The sequence below is a fragment of the Callorhinus ursinus genome, unplaced genomic scaffold, assembly GCF_003265705.2.
Source record: "Callorhinus ursinus isolate GAN/ISIS: 27379988/994484 unplaced genomic scaffold, GSC_fseal_2.0 scaffold7, whole genome shotgun sequence".
Classification (NCBI taxonomy): domain Eukaryota; kingdom Metazoa; phylum Chordata; class Mammalia; order Carnivora; family Otariidae; genus Callorhinus; species Callorhinus ursinus.
Window position 1 is genome coordinate 53,486,749 of NW_027397069.1, and position 20,705 is coordinate 53,507,453.

Consider the following 20,705-nt stretch of genomic DNA (forward strand, 5'->3'; position numbering starts at 1 on the left):
ATGTAGTGTGAATAAATCTCTTTTCACTCTCTTTGCATTTTATCTTTGGCTAGTTGTGTTCCCCAAAGAGCTACAATATGAATACGGGCTTTTTATTTTACTTACTTTTAGTTAGGGGGTGAGGGAGAAAGTGAAGAATTCACCTGGAATGATATGAGTCTTTGTCGTTCTGAGATTTTTGTTAGAATGAACTCTAAAATAGAACACTCTGGTGATAATTGCATCCTGTTTCCATAACGGGATTGTGTTGGGATTCATATTGGTCTCCAGTTCAGCATAGCACACCGGAATCTCTGTGTTTGTCAGAAAGTTAGCTATCAAAAAAAAATAAAAAAGAAAAAACAAAACCAAACCCCCCCCAAAACAACAACAACAAAAGAAAGTTAGTTATCGTTTATTTCCTCTGTTTTACCCTTATCCCATCATCAGCAATTTCTCCTCCCTCCAAGTCAGAAGAGGAGGAGATGAGGATCCTCTGAGTCAGTATCTCTTAAATTTGGTGTTGGTACTGACACTTAGCCAGTACAGTTTTTCCTTTTATTTTATTGGGTATTGGAGGAGAATTCTTTGATCTGACTTCACCTTACTACTTTTAGCTGTAAATCCTTGATATCATCCTTTACTTGTATGGTATTTCTTAATACTTCTAAGTCTGTTACAAACATATGTTTGCACTATACCTATGGATCTAAAAAACCTGCCAGATGCAGGGTTATCTGCTTTTTCACATAGTTTCTATACCTTCAGTATTTGTTGGGATTAATAATGGTTTAGCAGTCAGATACCAAGAAGATAGAAAGTGAGCCAAATTAAACTTCTAGAGCAACAAGGAAATATATCATAGCTATATTTGATTATGATTTGTATAGCTACATTATTTTTTCCTCAGGTATTTATTATATGCATTCATTTTCTCACAGCTCTCCAGTTGTATATTTACTTTTTAAGATTTTTTTGCTAAATAATTACTTTATAGATGACTTTTCAGTTATATGTTAATTTTGTTATTAATGGCTTTGTTTGTGGTAATATTTTGTAGCGTGGTTAAAATAAAAAATATGTGAGGTTTCATAAATAGAATTAAAGATTACTGTGTAGCATACTTCAAAATTATTTTCAGAAGTAATAAATTCTATAGCTCTTACCAAAACTGGAAATAAGTTTAAAAAAGCAAAAAACAAAATGAATTTAGACATAGGGAATGAACTATAATAATAATTGCTAGATGTCAAAATCTCATGGTAGACTTATACTTCATTTATTTCATAACTTCATGTACTTTTATTTATATTTTTATGTATTTCAAATCTGAGGTTTTGCAAAACAAACAAACAAAAAATTAAGTTCTTTAACATGCCTTTATTCTTGAATAAATCAGTATATGCATATGCCCATACCCACAATTTTCCCTGATTTAAAGATCTCAATCTCAGTCTCTGATCTGTTACTTTACATTGTAAACCTGTTTTATTTTCAGGGGAAGTGTTACAAATGGAGGATGATCTCGTCATCTCATTTCAGTTAATGCTCTGTGTCCTTGACTATTTTATTAAACTCTCACCTCCTGCATTGCTTAAAGAACCATATAGTAAGTATTTTAAATAATTTATGCATCTCCTACATCATTACTCAGCAGTTGTTTATTTAATGTCAACTGGGACCAAAACATGGTTCTAGAGCTAAAGGAATGATAAAAAATAAATCAGACGTGGACTCTGCCCTCAAGTATTATAGGATATAGAAGTATAGAGATAAAACAAGTAAGCAAATAAGCAGTATATGACCACTTTCTAAGTGGTATGGGCCAAAATACAGTAAATGCTGTGAGAGTTCAGGAAGCAAGAAAGATTTTTAGCTGGGGAAGACCAAGGAAGACCTTATAAAAGAGGTGGATTTGAACGGAGTAGTGAAGAGTAGATAGCATTTGAGTATTAGGGGAAGTTGGGATAGCATATTCCCAGTAAAGAGAAAGTTAAGAGGTAAGGCACAGATATGAATGAAACTTCTTGAGAAAGAGTGGCCCATTCTGCTGGAGGAGATTACCTAATTTGTATTATTGGATGCTATGATTATTATGTGACAAATTTTTTTTTGCATATGAGTTGTAATTGATCTACCTCAGTGGGTGATGAGGTGGGAAGTGTTCTTAAATGAAAGTAACTGTTGCTAAAAAAAATTAAACATAAAAAATTAAAAATAACTCTTGCTGAAATAGATAGCATTAAGCAAAGACAAGTATATTCCTCTTAGAATGGAATTGCTTCTTCTAAGAGGTGGCATCAAGAGTAGAATTTCAAAATCACTTATATCACAGAAAAATGTAAACTTAACTAAGGCTGAACTGATTTCTTGGTCCTAAAATGATTAAAGTATTAATAATACTAAAAATAATAGAGGACAGATCAAAACATGGAAGTCTCAGTGTTGTTGGAAGTGCTTGAAAAGCTGAAGCCTAATTAATCTTTTTGAACCATAACTTCATGGGAAGTGAGTCTGGAGCAGAATTTTTAAAATGTGTTGAACATCATTTGACAGAAAAAGGTCAATAGCAGAAACCACATATAGAACAGGAGAAAAAAATAGAAAACAAATATATTTTTAAAAATTCTGAATCTGTAAAGATTATATGTTTTTTCTTCACTTTTTTTCAATGTTATAAGTTTAATAAATTGATGTAGGATGTTACTTTAGGTTGACAGGTATTGTTTTTTTGGATTATTAAAGTACATTTTAATTTTCTAAGTCTTATGTTAAAGAGAAACCAGGATGAGGTGATAAATTTACTGAGTAAGGTAAACTTCTAATTAACTTTTTATTATGGAGAATTTCAAGTGAATACAAAAGTAGACGGTAGTATAATAAGCCCCAGGTACTTAAATTACCTACTTCAACATATAACTTATGGTCTCTCTATAGCCCCATCTACTGCCCAGTTGCATCAACTATATTATTTTGAAGCACATCTTTGCATACCATTTCATCCTTATAAATTTTAGTATGTATCTCTAAATATAGTCTGTTTAAAAAGCATAATGACTACCATTGTCACACCTAAAAATCACTTAATAGTTTCTTAACCTAATACCACCAAATATCTAGTAAGTGTTCAGATTTTCAATTGTCTTATAAAAGTGATTTTAAAACTTTTTTTACAGGTTGACTAAATCAGAATCTAAATGAGATCTATATCTTATGATTGGTTGATACACTTTTGAGACTTTTAAAAAACTTCCTTCTCCATTTGTCTTTCTCTTTTTTTCCTTATAATTTATTTATTAAATAATTAGGTGGTTTATTCTGTGGGGTTTCTCGTGGTTTAATTTTTTCTGATTATGTCCTGTTGTATAGTTTAACATGTTCCTGTATTCTCTCAATTTCCTGTAAATTGTTGGTCAGGCCTGGAGGCAATTAATACTTTTCATACTTAGTCATCTGTTATCTCTTTAATAGCTGAATTCATTTTCAGTTTGAATTGGAAATGCTCAAAGTAATACAGGAGATTTTTTTTAAATCACCCTTTACCACATAATATTTATATACTTTTTAAAAAAATTATTTACTATGGTATTAGCTTAAACTTTTAAAATTTACTTTTATAATATGTCTAGCAATTGAATCCATAAATACTTTTTTTAAGACTCTTTAAGATAGAAAACATTTTTTCCCCTTACAGACTGAGTAGGATACATTTAGAATTAGTTTTTAAGTTGGCTGTTTCCCTTGCCTTCTCCATATTTGCCTAATAGCAAAAACTGTTATCAGTACATAACCTAAAAGAGATAATCAATAAATAGATGAAACTGTTAGCCTTTTAATGAAGCCTAATAAATAAAAGCAGAATGTTACTAAAATTATTTCTCATCTCCCAAGTTAGAATACTTCATTATTTTATACAGTGGAATGTGCAATTGTTCTTATCTAATTTACCATTTTTACAGAAACAGCTGTAATACCTTTTAATGGTTCACCTCGAACACCAAGGCGAGGTCAGAACAGGAGTGCACGGATAGCAAAACAACTAGAAAATGATACAAGAATTATTGAAGTTCTCTGTAAAGAACATGAATGTAATATAGATGAGGTAATTTAACTTCATGATTTCTTTAAAATGAAGTAGATTTAGATGTAAGTTCTTCCTAACAGTATATACTTCTTTCATGACAAGCTTGCTTTTGTACTTAGTGCCAATTCTTTTGCAGGAAAATATTTAGAAAAAATTTATTTTCATGTTCAGTTATTTTGATTTTAAAGAGAGTAGCTCCCTTACTCAGGAATCACTGAAAAGGTACATCTTTATGGCAGTATTTTTCAAATGAATTTGTTCTTTGATTCCTCTGTGGTTAGTGATAACCCCTAATGTTTTAAAATACCCTAAGAAAACCCTGGTGTTTTGGTTTAATGATAAGTAATATCAGCATGAAGTTTCTGTTCAGCCTATCCGCTCTTTCCAAATATTACACCAGATGAAGTGGCTGGTAGAAAATACACATGAACACCCTGGAATTGCTTATCTTGTTCATAGAATCGGGAGTGTTGGAATTGGAAGGAGTCTTAGGAATAATGTACTCAGCCTCCTTTTAGTAATGAGTAAATGAACTTCCAGAGATTGATAGCTAATTACTAACAGGGCTAGACTTTGGGAAATCTGCTACCAGTTGCTGCTTTCAGTGTACTATGCTGTTTCTCTCATAGATGGTTGTATTGTCCACAGTTCACTACCACCAGATAGCTGTGTGAAATGTTCCATCTTTGAAATTTCTCTGTCAGCTCTGGGAAGGAATGGAGGGTGATCTCAAAATCTAGTTTAAGAAGTGTTGGAATGATTTATCAGGTTATCTTAATGTTAGCACTGTGGGCTTTTGTCAGTTTCAATAAAGATATACACCTGTGGTTGTAGATGTATCAACCTTATACATATAGGTTTACTTTTTTACTTTTCTAGGATCACAAATAATCTCTGCTAATAAGCTCACAAATGTAGTTGAAATATTTTTTTTAATCCAGTCTATTGCTAAATCCCTCAAGATAATGAATATACATAAATGCAGTTTTCTAATTCCTGGTTGTTAATTCTCTGGGTTTCAGAACTACTTATAAAATTTCATTTCTAAAATCAGGAATAAGTCATTAAAATTTTTTTCATTTTAAATAACTTTTTGTAATTTAGAATATTTATAGGGATTATTTTTAAAGTATAACTGATTAAAAACTATGGTAGTAATTGACATTAATTGACACTTGGTTATTTAGATATAGCATTTTTGGTTATATAACTATTGGTTGGTTACATTAATGGCATATAATTATGGGTTAATTAAAACTAAATGGTTAACTAGAACTACCTACTTTATAAATACTCCAGTTCAATGGGAGTTAATTAGAAAACAAAATTAATAAGTTACAGAAGCCTAATTCTTGCAACTTACTTTGAAGAAGATATGAACTGATATTATTTCCACCTTAATAAGTGTAGACTTCAAATTTGGAAAAGTTAAATAAGTAAGTTGTTTAAAATTTTCTAACACATTGCAAGTGTAGAACAGGCAGGAATATGACTCCAGGTTTCCTGATTACAGTCTTTATTATCCATGTTAAATAAATGTAAGGTGCTTTGGTATGAAACTGCATCATTCTACAAAATATTGTTATTTGATTTTGAATTGAATTACTGGGTATTCTTTACGTGTGTGAAATTATTTTCTTGTAAAAATAGGCTATTCTCTTGAATTTTTGCTAAAATAATTGACTTGATATTTCCTTAGCTAGCTATCAGATGGTGAGTGTGAAGTGGCCTAAAAATATGCTTTAGGGAGAAATCAGAAACAGTATAGAGAAGAGTCTTGACTGTGATGATAGATTGGGTTTTAATTCCAGCGCTGCCCCTTCCTCCACTTCCTAGCTGTGTAACTTTGGTCAAGTTGCTTAATTTTTTTGAGCCATCTTTTCATCATCTGTTAAATGTAGAATATTGAAGTTGTGGTTTCAATGGGTTCTCTTCTTATAAATCCTCTTTCATTAATAGTTCTCTACTATACTTCCATTCTAAGACTTAAAATCTGCCTCACATAAGTTAAAAAGTAAATAATTGAATAATTATAAATAAGTATCACTAGGTTGAATGTAATGTCAGTTAACACTTTCCTTCTAGTGTTAATATATTGTGACAAAGATTAAGTTTTTTTTAGTTTAATGGCTATGTTGTAACTTTATCTTTTTCAGGTGAAAAATGTTTATTTCAAAAATTTCATACCTTTTATGAATTCTCTTGGAATTGTAGCTTCTAATGGACTTCCAGAGGTAATCTGAAAGAAAACTTAATTAGTAAAAAGTTAATGTATTTTGGGACTTTGGGGAGGGAGGAGTAGCTGTCTAGTTTCTTAAAATTACTTTTTATTAAATATTTTTTGCCCAAGGAAAGAAATCTAAGGAGAATTTTGGTGAACCAACTTTATATAAGTAACAGAAAACCCTTTTGAATATATATTCAGATGTATAAATAAGCAGCATTTGTAATTTGCACTAAAAATTGATTTGTACTAAAATTTTTCAAAAATCAAAGTGTAGGCTTTTGAATTTCTGAATGCTGTTATATTTAAATATAACTAAATATGCACAATCAAATTTGATTCTCATTTGCTATGCATCCTTAAGCATAGGATACATGGATTGATGCCATCAACATGATTGGCATTACTGTATTGTGGAGCATCTCTTTTGAATATTTTAAACTACCTCATTTAAAATAAATTCAGTTGAAACAGCTGTGATTATATATGCACACACTTAGTGGTGTGCCATCCATCTATCTGTTTCTTTTCACATTTTGCCTCAAATGTCTTGCTCTTCAATGAGAACAGAACAACTGAGAACTTTATGTGGTAAGATGAAATATGTGGAGAAAAGGATGCTTAGATAAATGAAGAACAAGTACTCAGGGATAAAGGAATGTTTTAGAAGTACCTGGCATTAGTTACCAAGACCAAAAGACATGAAATCAGATAGCTAGTTTGCTGATTCTGTGACCCAAATTGGTGACTAGTCCTTGAATTAATAAACTTACTCATCCAACAGTTATTTATTGAGTGCTTAATATATTCCAGGCGTTGTGCTAGATATTATCCATAAGAGATAATATCTCTTAGATATTATCTCTGAGATAACTGTGAGTTATCACAGTCACTGTCATTAAAGTGTTAGTGGGAGAAAAACAAAGAAAGAGAACACTACAGGAATCTGCAGGTGTCTGGTAGAAGTATGCACCAGTTGCTGTGGTATCTCAGAGGAGGGCCACCTAATCCAAAGTGGGGCAGATTGGTTTTGTGGAAAACTGTGTGGAGGTGTGATTTCTGAGCTGAGTAAGCTTTGAGAAATGGCATTTCCAGTGTTAGAAATGACAGATTCAACGGGACAGTGATATGTGATGGTGTGGTCTGTTCAGTGAACTCCAACTAATTCATTAGGATGGGGATGCAGGAGAGAAGACTGGTGAGATAGACTAGAGAGGCAAGAAAAGGGGCCAAATATTGTATTACTGAGTTTTCTTATTAACTGATGTACCAAAAAATAGGCTGTTCACAACTCTAAAGAGTCTTGGACACTTACTGTAGTTTTTCTTCCTTTAGAAAGGATTACGTTTTTTTTTTAATTAAATTAAATTTTATTATGTTAGTCAGTTTAAATAGAAATCTTAAGATAAACCTTACATTTACCCCAGCATTTTTCATATAGCACTAATAGCTCCCAATCAAATAAATGATTGATAATTAGTGCCTCACTAAGATCGGGCAGGAACAATGATTAAACTTAATCAATATGAATGACTGTTTTACCTAAAAAACTTAGACAAAAAATTTATATTTAACTGGATTTCTTCCTGCCATTCCTTTTGAAATGTGATTTTAGTTCTCTCAGGTTAGAAACCCTCAGACTTTAAAGTCATAGCAGAAGTCATGCCGGGTAGTTGTCTGTTGGGCATTGGTTTTTAAATTATGATTAGAAAATTATGAATCAGAACTTGTAAAAGAATTACAGATTCTAGCAAATGAAGAAGTATCTGGGATTAGGAATACATAGTGCAAATGTGTTAATTGGGCTAATTAATTGAGCTAATACTCTTGTCCAAGACACTTAACTAAAGGGAGTTAGAGTACATCAAACAATTTAGAAAAGATAGGGAGAATATATAATCAAGAGGATTTGTTATGTTTGAAAAATATTTTTATATTGATAAGCATAGTGGAAGATTAGAAGTGAGGGATGTAGGAGATGTTTGGAGGATCTTGGCAATTTATATAATAATACCTACTGTTTTGTGTTATTGGTGATCACTGTCTACATAAAATTCTAAGGAACAGGATGCATGCATAAAATCAGTTTAAAATTAGAGTTAAAAAATAGGAATTTTTCACTTTTAGATATGCTTTATTTTTATTGCATGTGAACTCTGTATATTAGGAAATGAAGTGTATGTACATAGAGTCTTTAAATCTGTACTTCTGTGGACTGAGAGATGTAATGATATGAAAAGGATAATCATCAGAATTTTTTTTTCTTTTGAGGTGGAAAGTCTCTCTAAACAATATGAAGAGATTTACCTTAAAAACAAAGATCTTGATGCAAGATTATTTCTAGATCATGATAAAACTCTTCAGGCTGATCCTGTAGACAGGTATTGTACATGGTCTAATTTTATTTGTTTAGATGCTTTTGCTATAGATTGATTTTAATATAGATAGATTAAATAGGTTTTTATTTAACTTCATGATCTTTAAATATCATTTATAATAAATTACTTCAAGTGCCTTTCTATAAAGCTAATAATAAGGTAATCAGTATTCTAAGCATATAATATACAAATAGAGATTTAATGTGAATTGTCATCTCTAGCACTATTTTTTTTTATTAAGCTGAATTTAATTTTAAAACATGCACTAAAAGAAAATTGTTGAAGTAATTAGTTTAGTTTACTTAAGTAGTGGTCTCTCTTTTTCCTACCCTTTCATCTGCTATTACTTGCGTGGTTCTTTTTTTTGTAAATGTTAATACAAAAGTATATTCTCTTGAATTATCATGTAGAATTCTAAAGTAGATTGAGAGTAATTGCAAAAAATCTGAATGATTATAAGTATGTTTATGTCTTTAGCATGAAATCTTTTAATGTTTAGCTGAAAATATATATAACTTTTACATTAAATGCAAATAAAATGTTTCAAATTTTATTTAAGTCAAAGGAAAGTTTTTGGAAGGCATAATGACTGAAAAACTTGCTTTGATATTTTTTAATACTGAACAGCTCAGTTCATAATACCATCTAACATCTAGAGATAGCATCTAACTTTCACTTTTAAAAAATTGTTAATGATTTGTGCACCTGTTTTTCATAAACCTAGTAGAAGAAACCCAACTGAAAAACAATGGTGAAAAACAAAATTTTATTTATTTAAGCAGCTTTTGGATCATCTGTTTCCTATCACTTCTGTTACTAACTTACCATTTTGTATGATGGTATGAAGGCAACAAGTAATATACTGCTCTTTTGACTCATAAAACACAAATTGTGCATTTTCAATCTGAATGACTTTGCTTATCATTATTTAGTTTTGAAATGCAGAGAACACCACGAAAAAGTAACACTGATGAAGAGGTGAATGTGATTCTTCCACAGACTCCAGTTCGGTATGAATTTTCTTACTTTTGATTTTCATTATAATTATTTATTCAGTGCCTTATGAGTTTGTTCATTTGGTCTGTTATATATTTATGTATACATGCAACAAATATATATTGAGTGCTCTTTGCCTGCCAGGTATTTTACTAATTGCTGAGGACGTGATTATTAAACCTAGTTCTGTCTGTCCTTAAGGAGTAGAACCTAGAATGGGAATGTGTTTCATCTCAGTAAATAAAAAAGGAAAAAAATATATCATCACCCTTTGGTCTGCATACAACTTAGAAGAACTGAAACCATTTTTCTATCCTTTTCTTCACTTCCCACATCTAACCTGCTATTAAGTCTTATTTAATCTGCCTTTAAAATATCTCTAGCCCATCTCCTATCCTCCATTTGGACTCTCACCACCTTTGTCCAGGATCTCCTCCTCTTTGTTTTGGATTTTTTGCAGTAGCCTACTAACTGATCTTGCTGTGTCTACTCTCCTCACTGTTCCTCTCTCCCCACTACCAACTGTTTTCTCCAGACTACCCCAGAATAATATTCTAGAAATGTAAGTCAGATCATGTTCACCCTGCTGTCAAACCTTTTGACTGCTCCCTGTTGCATTTGAAATATACATTCCTTCACAGTTCCTACAAAACCTTCTATGATCCAGCTTCTGTTGCCTTTCTTTCTTTCTTTTTTTTTTTTAAGATTTTATTCATTTATTTGACAGAGAGAGAGACAGCAAGAGAGGGAACACAAGCAGGGGGAGTGGGAGAGGGAGAAGCAGGCTTCCCGCTGAGCAGGGAGCCCGATGCGGGGCTCGATCCCAGGACCCTAGGTTCATGACCTGAGCCGAAGGCAGACGCTTAACGACTGAGCCACCCAGGCGCCCCTTCTGTTGCCTTTCTAACCTCATCTTGTTTTCCTGCTCATTATGTACTAGCCAGTTTCCTGAATGCTCGAGGCTCTTCTTTTGTACTTGAGGACTTTCACACTTGCTTTTCCCTCTTCTTGAAACTCTTCCTTCTTTTTTTTTTGCTTCTGAATTACCAACAGCTACTCTTCCTTTAGGTTCAGCACAAATACTGCTTTTTAAAAGATTTCTCTCTGAAGTAATTTCCTTTATTCTTTCTCATACTTCCCTGTTCTATTTCTTCATAGTGTATATCACAATTTGTAATTAAAAATTAATTTGTATGTTTCCTTGTTTTTGCTAATACCCATAATAGCCTTTAAGTTTGGTGGACCATGACTATTTTGTTCACCATTTAATAATTAGGACCTAGGGTAATATTTGGTACATAGAGGGAAATCAGTAATATTTTTCAAATGACTATGCAGACATATAAAGATACATTTCTGTATAAGTGTAAAGTATAGTGATAAACTTTTGACAAACTAATGAGATGGCACAGAAGGGACTTAATAAAGGGACTTTATTGAACTGAATTTTGAAACATGCAAGTCTGTGACACAGAAGAGCACCTTTTAGGGAGTAGGAATAGCATGTGCAAAGGCATGGGAGTATAAAACACCATAAAACATATGGTAAAGTATAAAGTATAAAGTATAAAACATACCATAAATCACAACACGCTGTGTCTGGGGAACTATTAGCAGCTCTGTATTGACTCACTAAGTGGGAAGATGAAATGGCAGGAGAGGAGGGTGAATACTAGATCCTGAAGGGCCTAATATGCCATACCCATAAGTTTAGACTTTATCTTGTGCATGATTTGGGCTATATATGGGTGTTAAATAGGGGTAAGGATAAAATTAGAGTTGATTTTTGAAAGTTTATTTGGTAGTAGTTTTTGAGGGGATGGACTAAGGAGGACATGGTGAGAATTAGACCTGTCAATCTGTCATAGTGGTTCTTAACCAGGGGTGCAAATTAGAGTAACCTGAGGAGGTTTTTTTCCAAACTACAGATGCCTAGACACTACTACCATACACATAGTGAGTCAGAATCCCTGGACTGCTCTATTGCAGTAATTCAGTGGAGAAATGCAGAGGATCTGAACCAAGAGTAGGCAGTTGGAATGAAAGAACAAGAACAGGTTCGATAAATATTTGATGAATTCATACTTAGAATATTACTCATGAGGCATTTATGGGACATGAAGAAGTAGTACGTAGTGGGATATAAGGATCTTACAGATTTGAGAATCATCTGGGGAAGTTAATACCATAAAAATAGATGAGTTTGCCTGAAGTAAAGGTATAATAGCAAGAATGGCTGGCTAAGGACTGAGCCCTAAATAATGCTAGCATTTATTCATTTATTTACTTAGTTCAATTAGCCAACATATAGTACATCATTAGTTTTTGAGGTAGTGTTCAATGATTCATTAGTTGCATATAACACCCAGAATGCTAGCATTTAAATACTATATAGAAGTTAAAAAGAACGAGAAGGCTGCCCAGAGAATGAAGCCAAAAAAGCCAGGGGATGGAGGGAATTTAAGGAAAAAGCAGATGTTTGAGTGTCACATACTTCAAGGAAATCAAGTATCGGAACAATTGAGAAAGATCTTTTGGTATTAGCAGCTAGTTATTTGTGGCTTTAGTCATTGTGGGCTTAAATGGATTCGAAGATGTACTATAAGTTTTAGAAGCAATAATATTTGAAAGGTGAGGAAGTATAAATATCAGTTGAGAGAGGTATAATAGTTTGGTGTAATAATAAGGAAGATACAAAAAAAAAAAATCAGGATGTTTGTCATCTTTTTTCCTAAATGGAAACTTTCACCAAAAGAGATTAAAAGACTTAAAGACAAGTTCTTTTTCCAAACTGAGCAAACGACATTGGTTCTAATTCTTCCTGAGGTTACAGAAATGAAAGAGAAAATGCTCACTGAGCATGTTTACTAAATAATATTTAAGGACTCTTTCAGCCATAAACATTCTATAGTTCTTTGTATCAATAAACAGTACCTACAAGTAGCAAGGTACTGCTACTCCAAAATTGGAACATCAGTATTTACTCTACAACAGACACATACACACACACACACAATTATAGAATTAAAGAAATCTTAAGGGACTGACCCAATTTTATGCTTTAACAGTGTAGATTTCTAAAATTATGTATGCTTTCATCTAAAGACTTCTATAAAGGAAAATCACATGCTTCTTCATTTGAATTGCAATATATCCTACCATTTTTATTTGAAAAACTTTAATTGATTGTAATAATGTTTTCTTTAAAAATTGTCATTTTGATACCAGTTTATATGTTTTCTTCTTAAAATATCATTAATTTGGCCGATTAATGTTTTATTGAAATGTTTTTATTAGTAAATAAATATATCAGTTCTTCAATTATAAACTTAGTGATTATGAATATGTTCTTTCTTAAAGGTTTAAATAAAATGTAATTCCCTTTTGCAACTATGTGGATGGAACTAGAGGGTATTCTAAGCAAAATAAGTCAATCAGAGAAAGACAATTATCATAGGATCTCACTGATATGTGAAATTTAAGAAACAAAACAGAGGATTCTAGAGGAAGAGAGGAAAAAATAAAACAAGACGAAACCAGAGAGGGAGAAAAACCATAAGAGACTCATCATAGGAAACAACCTGAGGGTTGCTGGAGGGGAGGGGGTAGGAGGATGGGGTAACTGGGTGATGGACATTAAGGAGGGCATGGGATCTAATGAGCACGGGGTATTATATAAGACTGATGAATCACAGACCTGTACTTCTGAAACAAGTAATATGCTATATGTTAATTTGAAAAAAATGACAGAAAAAAATGTAATTCCTTGTAAGCAACAGTATACTAAGGGTTTTATAAAATCTTATTTCAGAGAACTTCTTAAAGATAAACAGGATATAGTGAGTTTGAAAGATTCATTTAACTTGTGAAATAGATACATTTTGTTTATTTGTTTTCCTTCATTGCTTAATATGTCTTCCTTTTTTTTTTCTCTCTAGGACTGTTATGAATACTATCCAACAATTAATGATGATCTTAAATTCAGCAAGTGATCAACCATCAGAAAATCTGATTTCCTATTTTAATGTAAGCCATAAATAAAATGTTATGTTTGTGTTATCTTGACAAAGAAATTTGAAATTAAAAGTTAAAATACTGAGAATTTTTTTAAATATCTCCCAACCCAAACGTTCTTGTCTGTTACCTTACTTCTTGCTTTTTTGAACCCTCCAAATTAGATCTTGGTAGTATTGTATTATTTTGGTAGTGTTATTTTTAGATTTTTTTCATGTTTGCTCTTTGCCTTGCTCATCATTCTTTCTTGCAACTTAGACCTCATTTCTGATTTCATTTTCTTTCTTCTTCAGGTACATACTTTAATAATTCCTTTAGTGAGGGTTAGTTTGGGGTGAACTTACAAGGTTTTTGTCTTAAAGTATCTTTACTCTTACTTTTTGTAAGATAATTTAGCTGAATCTTCAGTTCTAGATTGATGTTTACTTTCTCTTAGATATTTGTAAATAATACTTTACTATTCCTGGTTCTCCTTGTTGCTATTTAAGAAATCCGTGAATCTGGGCTCCTGGGTGGCTTAGTTGGTTAAGCAACTGCCTTCGGCTCAGGTCATGATTCCAGAGTCTCAGGATCGAGTCCCTCATCAGGCTCCCTGCTCAGCAGGGAATCTGCTTCTCCCTCTGACCCTACCCCTCTTATGCTCTCTCTCTCAAATAAATAAAGTCTTTAAAAAAAAAAAAAGAAATCTGAATCTAACCGTTGCTTTGTTATATATCTTTTCTGTCTGCTTTTTTGATCTTTTCTTTGAATGTGATACTAGGATTTAACATTTCTCATAGCTCTACAGTCTTTTTTATCCTATGTTCAGCCCATTTTTATTTACATTTCTTGCCTGGACTTGTGTGCATTTTACAACTCCTGTAGACCCAAGTTTGACATCTGAAGGGCCACTCACTGCTATACAAACAAGGGAGCGAGCAGGAGATCATGAAAACTAGCATCTGTGTTACTTGCTTGCTTCTTCGCTCCTTATTTAAATTCAAATGAGGGTCAGGACTCAATGAAATGCTCATCCATGGATAAGGCCAGGAGAATTATTAAAATTTGGCTTATTCCGGTAACTGTGCTTTGTGTAGTTAACATTTTATTTAATATCATAACCTCCCTGTGGCTTTGTCATATTCTTTTCTCATCTTTTTGCTTATATGCCTCCCAGGAATTAGCAAAGTAATTTCTGTCATCATATTCATAATTGTGTTGGCTCAGAACTGATTTTGTTTGGGAATCTTTTGTTGTTGCATACAAATTTTTGGATTGTTTATTTCTGTGTAAAAGCCATTGGAATTTTGATAGGGATTACATTGAATCTATAGATTGCTTTGGGTAGTATGGACATTTTAACAATATTAATCCTTCCAACCTATGAGCATGGGATATCTTTGCATTTTTTTCTAGCTTCTTCATTTTCTTTCATCAGTGCATTATAATTTTCCATGTACAGGTTTTTCACCTCCTTGCTTAAATTTATTCCTAGGTATTTTATTCTTTTAGATGCAGTTGTAAATGGGATTATGTATTTTTTTTAAGATTTTATTTATTTATTTGACAGAGAGAGAGGCAGGGAGAGAGGGAACACAAGCAGGGGGAGCAGCAGAGGGAGAAGCAGGCTTCCCGCGGAGCAGGGAGCCTGATGAAGGGCTCGACCCCAGGACCCTGGGATCGTGACCTGAGCCGAAGGCAGATGTCTAACGACTGAGCCACCCAGGCACCACCTGGGATTTTATTCTTAATTTCTCCTGTTAGTTCATTATTAGTGCATAGAAACAAACCTGATTTCTGTATATTGATTTTGTATCCCGCAACTTTACTGAATTAATTTATTCTAACAGTTTATTGATGAAGTCTTTAAGGTTTTTTATATATAATATTTCATGTGTCAATAGACACAGTTTTACTTCTTCCTTTCCAATTTGGATGCCTCTTCATTTTCTTGCCGGATTGCTCTGGCTAGGACTTTCAATACTATGTTGAATAAGGGGAGAATGGGCATCTTTGTCTTGTTTCTGATCTGACAGGACAATCTGTCAGCTTTTTACTGTTGACTATGATATTAGCTGTGGGCTTATCATATATGGCCTTTATTATGTTGAAGTATATTCCCTCTATACCCGCTTTGTTGAGAGTTTTTATCATAAGTGGATGTTGAATTTTGTCAAGTGTTTTCTGCATCTATTGAGCTGATCATAGGATTTTTATCCTTCATTTTGTTAATGTATCACATTGATTTGTGAGCGTTGAACCATCCTGGCACCTCTGGAATAAATCTCACCTGATTGTGGTATATGATTCTTTAATGCATTGTTGAATTTGGTTTGCTAATAGTTTGTTGAGAATTTTTGCATTTATGTTCATTAGGGATATTGGCTTATAATTTCCTTTTTTTGTGATGTCCTTGTCTGGTTTTGATTTCAGGGTAATGCTAGCCTTGTATGTTTGGAAGTGTCCCCTCCTCCTCTATTTTTTGGAGAGCTTTGAGAAGTTTTATTATTCTTTTTTGAACGTTTGGTAAAATTCATCAGTGAAGCTGTCTGACTTTTGTTTCTTGGGACGTTTTTGGTTATTGATTCACTCTCCTTACTAGTAATCATTCTGTTCATATTTTCTGTTTCTTCATGGTTCAGATTTGGTAGGTTGTATGTTTCTAAGAATCTATCCTTTTCTTTTTAGGTTTTCCAGTTTGTTGGTGCATAATTGTTCATAGTAGTCAGTTATGATCCTTTGCATTTCCATGGTATTAGTTTGTAATATCTATGAGACTTTTTTTTGGTGGGTGGAAAGGCTAACAAATCTGTTCTTTAACTTAGCAGCAGAAAATTTAGATAATAGGGTTTTTTATTTGTACTTTAGTATTTTTTGGTCACTAACATCCTAAAATAGAATTCTTTATGTTCTTCTTATTTTCAGTAGTCATGTTTACCTAGTTTTTGTGGAGGTGTTTCCATGGTATAAATAATTGAAAGTGAAAAGTTATATCTTATAGGACAGAAAATGTTAATTCTGATTAAATAATATCCTCAACATTGATTTATGTTTTTCCTCTTTAAAGAACTGCACAGTGAATCCAAAGGAAAGTATCCTGAAAAGAGTGAAGGATGTTGGATACATCTTTAAAGAGAAATTTGCTAAAGCTGTGGGACAGGGATGTATGGAAATTGGATCACAGGTAACTTGAGTTCATTTTGATTAGTGTCACTATATGGTAAATAACCTCAAGTGAAATATCTTTCCAAATTATAAAGGTATTATAATAGTATTGGTCCTATATTAGTAGATTCTGTATCTCAGCTGCCTGTGTATGCTGCTGTTTATGAAAAACTTTATAAGAAAATGCCCCTTATACCATTACAGAAACCAAAAGTAAACATGTAGAAAGTTTTAGAAAAAATGTAGATGTTTAGAAAATATAAGTACAAGAAGATTAAAATCTTTGATGCTATTAAATTTTTTGTATATATTCTTTGGCTTCTATATATATGAATATTCATGAATGCATATACTTAGATAAATGGGATCATATACATGCTATTTATCGGTGATATTAATTTTACTATTACTATTATCATTTCAGAAAATCTAAAACCTATACATTGGGTAAAAGTACGGGCTCTGAATCAGAACCCTGGGTTTATATTTGGTTCTATCATTTATGAGCTGTCATTTAACTTCTCTGAGATTCAGGTTTCTGTATTTGTTCTGCTTTGTTTGGAATTAGTGAGATAACATACAAAAATATCTTTGAAAACTGTAATCTACTATATACATTTATTTCAGTGTAGTGAGGTTATATTTTGATGCTAACCATATTTTAAATAATAGTATTTAGAAGTCTTTTTTGGTTGTATATGAAACTTATGCTTATAATTTGAATGAAGGAATATGGTTTGTGTGTGCCTATCTAAAATTTGGTTATTCTTTGAACTAATGGGAATTATTTATTTGGTTAAAACATTTTGCTGATAAGATCAGTTGGGTTCAATTTTTGCCTTTGCCAGTTTTATGGACAGACTATTCTCAGTCCTGGAGAGTTATCTTGAAATTTTATTTCCTAGGCCACAAGAAGTATTACGTTAGTATGTAAAATGGTTAATAAGTACCAGGTGTATAACATATCCTCTGTGTGTGTGTGTGTCTTGAATGTTGTAGACTGAAGTGGAATGAAAGAAAAGGAAAACCAAGTACTGGACCTTCCCTCTTGATAATTTATTGAGAATATTAACCATCATTTTATATGGAAGTCTTGAATTTTAGACAAGCTAGCTTTTGTGATCTCTTGGTATTCATATTCCTAAAAAGAATCAGAAATATGTTTTTAAGAGAAACCTCCTTAAAAATTAATAATTGTGATTTTCTAAAGTAGTGGAATCTAATTTTTTTTTCTTTGTAGCGATACAAACTTGGAGTCCGATTGTATTACCGAGTAATGGAATCCATGCTTAAATCAGTAAGTTAAAAAGAACATAATAGAAAAAAAATTCAATGCTGACACAAAAAAGGCATCAGCTAAACATTTTTTTATCTGTTTTAGGAAGAAGAACGATTATCCATTCAAAATTTTAGGTAAATTCTTTAGTTTTAGTAAAACAATTCTTTCTTTTTTATAAAAGTAAATGTTTCAAAATCATTCTTTTCTTTTCCTTTAGCAAACTCCTGAATGACAACATCTTTCATATGTCTTTATTGGCATGCGCTCTTGAGGTTGTAATGGCTACATATAGCAGTAAGTTAAATTTTAGTAAATAAACATTTTAGTTCAATTTAAAGTTAAAAAAAACTTATCTAAGGTGTGGTGTGTTTTTTTGGCGGGGTGGAGTTAAGGAGACAGTATGCATAATGTAGATCAATATATACTGAAGAATGTAAGTAGTCACCATAAATCATTTAAATGGGTTATTATCTGAACCATTTCAGGTCATCTTGGAAATAGTACTTCACTAGGCTCTTATTCTTGGCTATCCTGAGTCTAGGAAATGAACCTATTGAAATCCCTTCCAAGACAGGAGATTGTAAATTACCAAAGGAGTGCTAACAAGTAGCATTTACCTATATGGAAACACTGCTATAGATTCTGTGGTCATGAAACCAAAGTTTAGAGCTAGAGTCTACCAGATAAACAGAACAGAGGCCACTCATGGTATTTTCTTTTAAATATAATTTTAGACATGTATTGTTTTGCAAATAATGTTAACAAATATAAGAAGTTTTGTTTGCAAAAACAAAGAAAATTTACCTAAGGATACAAATACATAATAAAAGAGAAACATATATGGAAAACTATGAATCCTCATTAATAACCAAAAAATGCACATTTAAGAGTTACCATTTTCTAACCAAATTAGCAAAATCTTAAAGAATCCTTCCCTCCCCACATCAGGAATTAATGAGACTGTGAAAATGGTTATGCTAATGTATCGCTGGCTAGATATTAAACCCGTTCCTGATATAAGTTTAGAGTATTTAACCTTTGAAAATTTGATATAAGCATGAGCCCTCTATTCAGGAAAAACATATGTGCACACACACTCAGAATTTAGAAGCCTACTTCCTATGAGTCTATGGAAAAATTTCTGCTCTAGGGATGCCTGACTGGCTCAGTCAGTAGAGCACACAAATTTCCATCTCATGGTCATGAATTCAAGTCCCATGTTGGGCATGGACTACTTAAAATAAATTTAAAGGACAAAATTAAAAAAAAATCTGCTTTAAATAAAAATTTTTGTTTAGCTTTTCTCCTGTTTTAAAATTTTTGTTTGATAAAACCTTCCAAACTGAAAATACGTAATTCAAGGCTTAACATTTCATACCTAAGTTACATTTTTTCTTTCATTTTTAGGAAGTACATCTCAGAATCTTGATACTGGAACAGATTTGTCCTTCCCATGGATTCTGAATGTACTTAATTTAAAAGCCTTTGATTTTTACAAAGTGATTGAAAGTTTTATCAAAGCAGAAGCCAACTTGACCAGAGAAATGATAAAACATTTAGAACGATGTGAACATCGAATCATGGAATCACTTGCATGGCTCTCTGTAAGTAACTAGCTAAAATAATTAAAGATATTAATATGCAAATGGATAACAGTTATCTGTTAGTGAGAGGTATTTGTTAAAATTTACCTCAAGAGCACATAGCAATTTAATGAATAATGCCATTTCAGTGTGTAGCCCAAGAGTTAAGTGGAATATTAAAATGGAGTTTTCTTTTACTTGAGCTCCCCAGACCATCTGATACAATGATTTATTTAGGAATAGCTTTAATGAAAACATGGCACTTTAAAACAAAGCAGAATTCCTTAAAGTATTTGAGCAGTATATTTAAAATAGAGATGTCATGTTTGAAAATTTTAATGCTGTTAAATTCCAACGAAATGGTAAAAATTGGGATTATGCTATTTAGGTGATTTAACAAAGTACAGATTTCTGGTTCAATTTATTTGTATTTCTTTTTGTTCTATCATTAAAGATAGTCCAAAAATCTGCACTATTGTTCAGTTATTGTTCAGAGCATTACAGGAGCACAAATCATATTCTCTAGGTATTCTATTTGTAGCATATAAGCTATTGATAAGGCTTTTGTTTCATAAAGATGGCATTTTCTGTGTAGTAATAGTAAAATATTTATTTGAAGTTCTGTGTTATGCTTTTTAAATCTGCATAGTTGGGTAATTGTGACTCATCAGATTTGTAAATTAATATAGAGTTGGTTTCTTTTGAAACTGTGTTGTATGCTAAGCACATCACTTTTCATTTATGACAGTATATAGAAATGGCAATGAAAACATTAAGACTTTAGTTACACTAGAATTCTAATCTGTACATGTAACCCTTAGTTTTAATTTTTTAATGTTTTAAAAACCTGATGGCTAAGAGATAACTTATTTCTTAGTGTTTTCTTGCACTGCTGTATGAACAGAGTAGATAGAACAGGAGAGAAGTAGGGGAAGTTGATAGGAAGCAGTGGCATTGCTGTAATTAAATTTAGTAACTCCATTATACAGGAGCTTCTACTTTATAAGAAAAGACGTGTTTAGAA

At 32.1% G+C, this 20,705-nt stretch overlaps 1 protein-coding gene across 2 annotated transcripts in view; it reads left to right on the forward strand.

Moving 5' to 3' along the window:
- Window positions 1–20,705, forward strand: part of RB1 (RB transcriptional corepressor 1) — a 160,260-nt gene that overhangs the window by 54,310 nt on the left and 85,245 nt on the right. For both annotated transcript variants that reach the window (XM_073894543.1, XM_025874895.2), the window contains 11 exons: window positions 1,478–1,588; window positions 3,939–4,081; window positions 6,220–6,297; window positions 8,559–8,668; window positions 9,598–9,675; window positions 13,600–13,687; window positions 16,722–16,838; window positions 18,060–18,116; window positions 18,201–18,232; window positions 18,316–18,392; window positions 19,506–19,702. In XM_073894543.1, the coding sequence (XP_073750644.1) occupies window positions 1,478–1,588; window positions 3,939–4,081; window positions 6,220–6,297; window positions 8,559–8,668; window positions 9,598–9,675; window positions 13,600–13,687; window positions 16,722–16,838; window positions 18,060–18,116; window positions 18,201–18,232; window positions 18,316–18,392; window positions 19,506–19,702 (1,088 nt within the window). The remainder of the gene's footprint in view (window positions 1–1,477; window positions 1,589–3,938; window positions 4,082–6,219; window positions 6,298–8,558; window positions 8,669–9,597; window positions 9,676–13,599; window positions 13,688–16,721; window positions 16,839–18,059; window positions 18,117–18,200; window positions 18,233–18,315; window positions 18,393–19,505; window positions 19,703–20,705) is intronic.